General features: G+C 39.8%; 1 protein-coding gene across 6 annotated transcripts in view; it reads left to right on the top strand.

Moving 5' to 3' along the window:
• The window catches only part of LOC125154520 (integrin alpha-D-like), a 30,267-nt gene extending 22,776 nt beyond the window's left edge, over positions 1-7,491 (top strand). For 5 of the 6 annotated variants that reach the window (XM_047838923.1, XM_047838920.1, XM_047838924.1 and 2 more), the window contains 4 exons: positions 15-128; positions 279-380; positions 647-757; positions 6,861-7,491. In XM_047838923.1, coding sequence (XP_047694879.1) covers positions 15-128; positions 279-380; positions 647-757; positions 6,861-6,959 — 426 coding nt within the window. In that variant the 3' untranslated portion in view covers positions 6,960-7,491. The remainder of the gene's footprint in view (positions 1-14; positions 129-278; positions 381-646; positions 758-6,860) is intronic. The other variant, XM_047838922.1, reaches the window with a different exon arrangement.
• The last annotated feature ends 1,134 nt before the right edge of the window (positions 7,492-8,625 follow it).

Below are 8,625 nucleotides of genomic sequence, written 5' to 3' on the forward strand. Positions count from 1 at the left end.
TCTCCTGTCCCTAGAACTGCTCCATTGCTGATTGCCTGAGGTTCCGCTGTGACCTGCCCTCCTTTGGCATCCAGGAGGAAGTTGAATTCATCCTGAAGGGCAACCTCAGCTTTGACTGGGTCAGCCAGGTGTGTAGGCCCAACAGGAGAGCCCCCCCTTCCCCCCAGGATTCAGGTGCCACCAGATGACGTCTGTGTCCATCCTCCAGCCAGGACATTTCTTGAACTCTGTGCCTTTTCCAGTGCTAGTTCCCCATCTGTGCCCCCTCTGTTTTATAGACATTGCAGAAGAAGGTATTGATTGTAAGTGTGGCTGAAATCACGTTCAACAGGTCCATGTATTCCCAGCTTCCAGGACAAGAGGCATTCTTGAGTGCTCAGGTAGTGACTGTGTGGTAGGCAGTGGCCAGGCTGGTAAGAGGGCTCCTAATGCAAAATCTGTGGTGCCTTGTGGGAGACTCACAAGCCTGAGGGAGGAAGGATGAAGGTCTCTCAGCAGGAGGGTTGTCCCTATACCCATGAGTTTTTCTGTATGTCACCCCTTGGAGTAAAGGAAGGAGGGGAGAGAGCTAAAGGTTGGGGAACCTGGAAAGAGTCTGGGACAGCAAGAGTTCTGATACTTTCTGATGAGGTCACCTCCACTCCAGATGGAGATGGTACTAGAGAAGTATGAGGTCTACAACTCCATCCCCATTATTATGGGCAGCTCTTTGGGAGGACTGCTGCTGCTGGCTCTCATCACAGCCATCCTCTACAAGGTGAGTGTTTTCATCCTGCTTTTGATACCACCAGTTTTTGATCCCATTCTTTCTGCATTGTGGGGAAGAGCTCACCTTGGATATAGGTACACATTCTTTATTTTTTGTTATTATCAAAATTTTTATTAATTTTTTAAATCTAATTCACATCTAGTGCAATATTGGTTTTAGGAGTAGAATTCGGTATTTCATAACTTACATACAACACCCATGGTTCATAACAACATGTGCCCTCCTTAATACCCATCACCCATCTAGCCCACTCCCACCCACCTCCCTCCATCAACCTGCAGTTTGTTCTATATCACTTAGAGTCTCTTGTGGTTTGTTTCCCTCTCTCTTCTTTCCCCTCTTGCCATATGTTAATCAGTTTTCTTTCTTAAAATCCCCATATGAGTGATTTCATATGGTATTTGTCCTCTCTGATTGACTTATTTCACTTAGCATAATACATTCTAGCTCATCCACATCATTGCAAATAGCAAGATTTCATTCTTTTTGATGGCTGAGTAATATTCCATCATATATATATATATATATATATATATATACACACACACACACACACACACACACACACACACTACATCATTATCCATTCATCAGTTCAATGGAAATTTGTTCTCTCTCCATAGTTTGTCTTTTGTTGATAATACTGCTATAAACATGCAGTGCATGTACCCTTTCGAATCTGTCTTTTTTTATCTTTGGGTGAATATTTAATAGGGCATTTGTGGATCTAGGGTAGTTCTATTTTTAGTTTTTTGAGGAACCTCCATATTGTTGTCCACCTTGTATTCCCTCCAACAGTGCAAGAGGTCCCCTTTCTCCCAATCCTTGCCAACACCGGTTGTTTCTTGTGTCGCTAATATTAGCCATTCTGACAGATGTGAGGTGGTATCTCATTGTGGTTTTGATTTGTATTTCTTTGATGATGAGTGATATTGAACATATTCATGTTAGCAATCTGGATGTGTTCTTTGGAGGTATTTATTCATGTCTTCTGCACATTTCTTAACAGGGTTGTGTGTTTTTTGGCTACTGAGTTTTATAAATTCTTTATCAGATATGTTGTTTACAGATATCTTCTCCCAATCCACAGGGTGCCTTTTAGTTTCGTTCTTATTTCCTTCACTGTGCAGAAACTTTTTATCTTGATTAAGTCCCAGTAATTCAGGTTTGCTTTGTTTCCCTTGCCTTTAGCAACGTGTGTAGTAATAAGTTGCTACAGCCAAAGTGAAAGAGGTTGCTGCCTTTGTTCTCTTCTAGGATTTTGATGGTCTCCTGTTTCACATTTAGGTCTTTCATCCATTTTGAATTTGTTATTGTGTATGGCATAGGATAGAGGTGCAATTTCATTGTTTTGCATGTCACTCCCCAGTTTTCCAAACACCCGTTGTTGAAGACACCATCTTTTTTCCATTGAATATTCTTTCTTGCTTTGTTGAAGATGAGTAAACCATATAGTTGTAGGTCCATTTCTTGGTTTTATATTTTGTTCCATTGACCTATGTGTCTATTTTTGTACCCACACTGTCTTGATGACTACAGACTTGCAGTACAGCATGAAATCTGGAATCATGATGCCTCCAGTTTTGTTTTGCTTTATCAGGATTGCTTTGGCTATTCAGGGTCTTTGGTGGTTGCATACAAATTTTAAGATTGTTCTAGCTCTGCAAAAAATGCTGGTGGTATTTATTTATTTACTTACTTACTTTTTTAATTCATTTTTAATTTAAATTTTAGTTAGTTAACATACAGTCAATATTAGTTTCCGGAGTGGAATCCAATGATTCATTACTTATATACAACACCCAGTGCTCATCACAACAGGTGTCTTGGTGGTATTTTGATAAGGATTGCATTAAGTGTGTAGATTGCTTAGGGTAGTACAGACATTTTCACAATGTTTTTTTCTTCTAATTCATGAGCATACAGGCTTTTCCTTTTGTTTGTGTCCTCTTCAATATCTTTCATATAGTTTCAGTATAGTTCATATAGTCGATGATTTCAGGAGTAGATTCCTTAATGCCCCTTGCCCATTTAGCCCATCCCCCCTCCCACAACCCCTCCAATAACCCTCTGTTTGTTCTCCATATTTAAGAGTCTCTTATGTTTTGTCCCCCTCCCTGTTTTTATATTATTTTTGCTTCTTTTCCCTTATGTTCATCTCTTCTGTTTGACTCTTCTTTAAATGTCTGGTAGAAATCCCCTGGGAAACCATTGGCCCAGGACTCTTGTTTTTTGAGGAGATTTTTGATAACTGATTCAATTTCTTTGCTGGTTATGGATCTCTTTAAATTTTATGTATCTTTCTCTTTAAGTTTTTGTAGTTTGTGAGTTCCTAGGAATTTTCCCATTTCTTCCAGATGGTCCAGTTTGCTGGCATATACTTTTTAACAGTATTCTTTTATAATTGTTGTATTTCTATGGTGTTGGTTGTGATCTCTCTTTTTCTTTTGTGATTTTATCCATTTGAATCCTTTCTCTTTTTTTCTTAATAACTCTTTTTAGGGGGTTATCAATTTTATTAATTCTTCCAGAGAACCAGCTCTTAGTTTCATTCATCTGTTCTACTGTTTTTGTTTGTTTGTTTCTATATCATTTACTTCTGCTCTAATCTTTATTATTTCAGTACTTCTACTGGCTTCTACTGTTGCTTTTCTGCCTCTTTTAGGTGTAAGGTTAGGTTGTGTATTTGGGACCTTTCTTGCTTCTTGAGACAGGCCTGAACTGCAATATATTTTCCTCTTAAGACTGCCTTTTCTGCATTGTGTTTTCATTTTCACTGGCTTCCATGTATTTTTAAATTTCTTCTTTAATTTCCTGGTTAACTCATTAATTCTTTAGTTAGGATGTTCTTTAACCTTCATGTATTTGAGGGTTTTCAAAATTTTTTGTGTGCTTGATTTCAAGTTTCATAGCATTGTGATCTGAAAATATACATAATATTATCTCAATTTTTTTGTACTTGTTGAGGGCTGATTTGTGACCCAGTATGTGATCTATTCTGGAGAATGTTCCATGTGCACTTGAGAAGAATGTGTATTCTGCTGCTTTAGGATGAAATATCCTGAATATATCTATTAAGTTCATCCGGTCCAGTGTGTCATTCAAAGTCATTGTTTCCTTGGGGGTGTTAAAGTCCTCTACTCTTATTGTATTATTATCAATGAATTTCTTTATGTTTGTTATTAATTGAATTATGTATTTGGGTGCTTCCAATTTGGGGCCTAAGTATTTACTATTGTTAGATCTTCCTGATGGATAGATGCCTTAATTATGATCTAATGCCCTTCTTTATCTCTTGTTACACTCTTTGTTTTAAAGTCTGATGTGTCTGATAGAAATATAGGTACCCCAGCGTGTTTTTTTTTTTTACATCCATTAGCATGATAGATAGTTTTCCATCCTTTTATCTTCGATCTGCCAGTGCCTTTAGGTCTAAAATGAGTCTTTTGTAGGCAGAATATAGATATACCTTTTTTTAAAAAAATTCTATTCTGACACTTTATGTGTTTTGATTGGAGCACTTAGTCTATTTACATTCAGAGTAATTATTGAAAGATATGAATTTGTGCCATTTTGTTGACTGTACAGTGGTGTTTCTGGTGATGTTCTCTGGTCCATTGTAGTCTGTTGTTTGGTCTTTCTGTTTTTCCTCTTCACTCAGAGTCTCCCTTAAAATTTTCTGCCAGGCTGGTTTAATGGTCATGAGTTCCTTTAGTTTTTGTTTGTTTGGAAAGTCCTTATTTCTCCTCCTATACTGAATGACAGCCTTGTTGGATGAGGATCCTCTTGGCTGCATATTTTTTGCATTCAGCATGTTGAATATTTCCTGGCACATTTCCTGCCACTCTTTTCTGGCCTGCCATGTTTCTGTGGACAGATGTGATGCGAACCTAATAGATTCCTGCCTTCCTTGTAGATTAAGGACTTTTCCCTCCTTTCTGCTTTCAGGATTCTTTCCTTATCTGTGTATTTTGTAAATTTGACTATGACTTGCCTTGGTGATGACCCGCTTTTGTTGAATTTAATGGGAGTTCTCTGTGCTTCTTGGATTTTGATATCTGTGTCTTTCCCTAGATTAAGAAGTTTTTCAGCTATAATTTGTTCTGATAAACCTTCTGCCCTGTTTTCTTTCTCTTCATCTTCTGGGACTCCCAAGACATAGATGTTATTACATTTTAATAAGCGACCTAGTTCCCTAAGTCTGTCATTGTCATCCATGACCTTTCTTTCCTTCATCTTTTCATTTTCATTATTTTCCATAATTTTATCTTCTATATCACTGATTTCCTCCTCTACTTCACCCATCTTTGTTTTTATAGCTTCGATTTGGGATTGCATCTCAGTTTATACCATTTTAAACTTTGGCCCAAGTAGATTTTAGTTCTTTTATCTCTGCAGTAAGGGATTTTTTAGTGTCTCCTATGCTTTTTTCAGGCACAGCCAACACCCTTAATTGTTTTAAATTATAGTTCAGACATCTTACTTATATCTGTATTGACTAAATATCTCTGGCTGTCATTTCTTCCTGTTCTTTCTTTTGGGGTGAATTCCTCCATCTTGTGATTTTGGAGAGAAAGAAAGAAAGAAAAATCAAAATACAACCAAATAAATTTTTTAAAAATTGGAGAAAGAAAAAGAAATTAAATAAATAAAATAAAATACATAAAGGAAGCTAGATCCTAGGTGTGTTTTGGTCTGCTTTTTACAAGAAGCTTGGTAGAAAAATGTAGAAGGAAAGAAAAGAAAAAGAAAAGAAAAATATATACATATAATTTAAAAATGATAGAAATTTTTAAAATGAAATAATAAAAATTGCTCTTTCTGTATCTAACAAAAATAAAGACAAAAATAAAAGAACAAAAAGAAAGGATGAAAGAAAGAAAGAAAGAAAGAAAGGCCCCCATGGGGCACTAGGCACTTTTTCCCTTAGAGCTGAAACTTTGCAGCCCTCAATGATCCATAGACTTAGTGTGTGAAGGGATTTGTGCTGATCCTCTGGGAGTGGGGCCTGCCTCTCTGATTCTCTGGTACAATTGCTGTAATGGAGATATGCCTGCAGGGCACAGTGTCACCGGGCTTGGTGTAGTGGCTCCATTCTCCACTTGGTGGCTCACTGAGTGGTTCAATTTGATGGGTTCAGTTACTGAAGTGTTTCAATCTGATGGGTGTCACAAGAAAATGGTTTGGCCCTGTTCTCTCTTCTTTGGAGTGGGAAATGCATGCCACCCCTCCTCAGCAAGCCCTCACAGATGTGCAGTGACACTGCCTGTGTCCCTGGTTTCTATCACCCTGTCTGTGCCTGAGCCTTCACCCTGTCTGTGCCTGAGCTGTCTGCCTGCCAAACGGTGCAGCACTCTGTGATTTAACTCAGGCACAACTGTGTTTCAAAACCTTCCACTTCACAGACGCCCGCCCCCCCACCCCAGCCCCGCAGTTCCTTGGATGACCTGATCCCATGGAGGGTCTCCTCTTGGATGCCCATGGAGGGATGGAGGGTCTTCATGTTTTGTGGCTGGTGCTGGCTTGTTGCAGAAGACAGCTGCCTGACCACACAGCAGATCAGAGTTTATGGTAAATCGCAACACACAACCAGTACCAGGGTTTGCAGACCTCCCCTGGCCTACGTGCACATTCTTGCTAGGTCGCTGCATGTGAGAGATCCCTTCCCACGTATGACATCACCAGTCCTCATTAGTCCCTATGAATGTGCCTTCCTATCTGATTCTCAGGACGCTGTTAATTGCTCTCCCTGTCTTTTCCATTCTCCTCTTCTTCACTACATGTTTCCCTTCATAGCAAATTGTAACATAAAAGCAAAGACCTGGATTTGGTGTGGATACCAGCGCTGATTCCTTCCATGACTATAGGCAGTGCCTGGCCCATGCTGGGTCTTGATTTCTCATTCTGAAGGTGATTGCACCCCACTCACAGAATTTTGGTAAAGGCTAAATGACATAGCATGTCTAACGTTTCTAGTGCAGTGCTGGAACATAGTAGGGGCTCTTCCAATGGTGATCCCTCTCCCTCCCCAGTTGTCTCATTTCCTCTCTTCCACCGGATTTCCTAATTCCCTTTTCCTTCCTCTCCACAGGTTGGCTTCTTCAAACGTCAGTATAAGGAAATGATAGAGGAAGCAAATGGACAGACTATCTCAGAAAATGGGACCTCAGACCATCAAGTTGCCCAATAATAAACTACCTCCTATTCTCCCTTGGACCTGTTCTCCTGTGAGAGGTTTCTTGGCCCTCTTACTCTAACCTAAGTTAGGCCAGCAGGGAGAGAAATGCTCTGTGTGAGGGAGGCCAGGATCAGGTTTCTTTCTCCCTTTGGGAGATGCATTGTGTTCACCCAAAGTGCTTGCCTGGGAAGGACTATTTGTTTTGTCAAGGCTGCAACTGGAAACCCCAGAACAGGATCTTCACCATTGCCCCTGGGTGGGCTTGATTTTGATTTTTACCTAGAAATACATGAACAATAGCCTCAGGCTCCAGTCTCTCTTTCTTCACTAGCCACCAATGATCTTTCTAAAGAACAGTACTAAACAATCCACAATCCTCATCTATCTTTGGTGGATCCCTAATTTTAATAGAATGGCAATTGAACTCTCCAATTGATATTAGGAATCCAGCTCCATTTCCAGAAGGTGGGCTTTGATACACACGTCATGAGTTGCTCTGTGCCTCACTATTGTCCTAATTCCTAGTAAAATACTATCAATATCAGCTCTTTGTCTCAGGAATCTCAGTCCAGATTTTGAAACTGAATTGGGAATAAAATGTCTACATATTGGAATTTGTAAACATGGCTTCCAGCCTTTGTCAGCATTGCTAGCTGGGAGGGAGAAGTAGTACCCCAGCAGGGGTATTGCCCCAATGTCACTTTGGCTCAGCTAGCTCCAGCATCTCTCAAGAGATCAAGATGCCCAGGATACTTCCATTTTTTGAGGTTCCAAATATAGTGAATGAAGAAATGCTAAAGCATTATCCTAAAAATTGTGTATTTTAAATGTTTGCATTAACAATTTAACACATTGCACAAAACAATGCATGTACATTTTTTGGTTACTATGTCAAAGGTCTAAAACTGTAGGGATGGGAGTCCTATATAGTGATGCCTATAGTGTCCACTAACCATGGTGGATGCTGGCCTGCTGTGAAGCCTGGGGCCAGGACAAGAAATTTAAATACAATGGAGGTTATTAATGTCCCTATGTTAGGGTAACCTGACTTCTTAATCTACTCACTCTATTCTCCAGTCTGTCACCGATAGGAAGCTGATGGGCTGTGGTGGGGGCAAGGAGAAGGGGCTCAGTTGGAAAGGTCATTAAAGTGGACTAATACACAGATATTTCTTACAAATCCTAGGATGTAATGAAGGGGTCATTATTTGCATATGGCTAGTGATTAGAAGGCACTTTGAAGCCCTATATCAGAGACCTGCCGCCCCAAATAAGCATTCTTACTCTTATGCCACCCATCTTAGCATAAAGGCCAAACCAGTGCCCAGTATTGAGTTGTGAGTCAACACATAGCAGGCTATTCCATGCCCTAGAGGGATCCCACTGCTGCTGCCACCTCCCAGGAGTTTGGGCCATTTGGATGTTTGAATTAAAACTACAGAAGGGTGAGACAGTTGATGAGTGATTTTAGGGGAAGCTGGAAAATGACCCTTTACTGCCAACCAAAAATATCTCCTGCATTCACCATTATAGGGCCCAAAATCCCTTTGGAGTTTCCAGAAGGACCAAATACTATGCAATAACTATGAGTGGGCCTTAAGATTAGAGTATATGAAAATCAAGCTTGAGAATGTTGTTTCTCAAAATTTGTTCCATGAATCACAGTGGTGTCTGGTGG

The sequence above is a fragment of the Prionailurus viverrinus genome, chromosome E3, assembly GCF_022837055.1.
Source record: "Prionailurus viverrinus isolate Anna chromosome E3, UM_Priviv_1.0, whole genome shotgun sequence".
Lineage (NCBI taxonomy): Eukaryota > Metazoa > Chordata > Mammalia > Carnivora > Felidae > Prionailurus > Prionailurus viverrinus.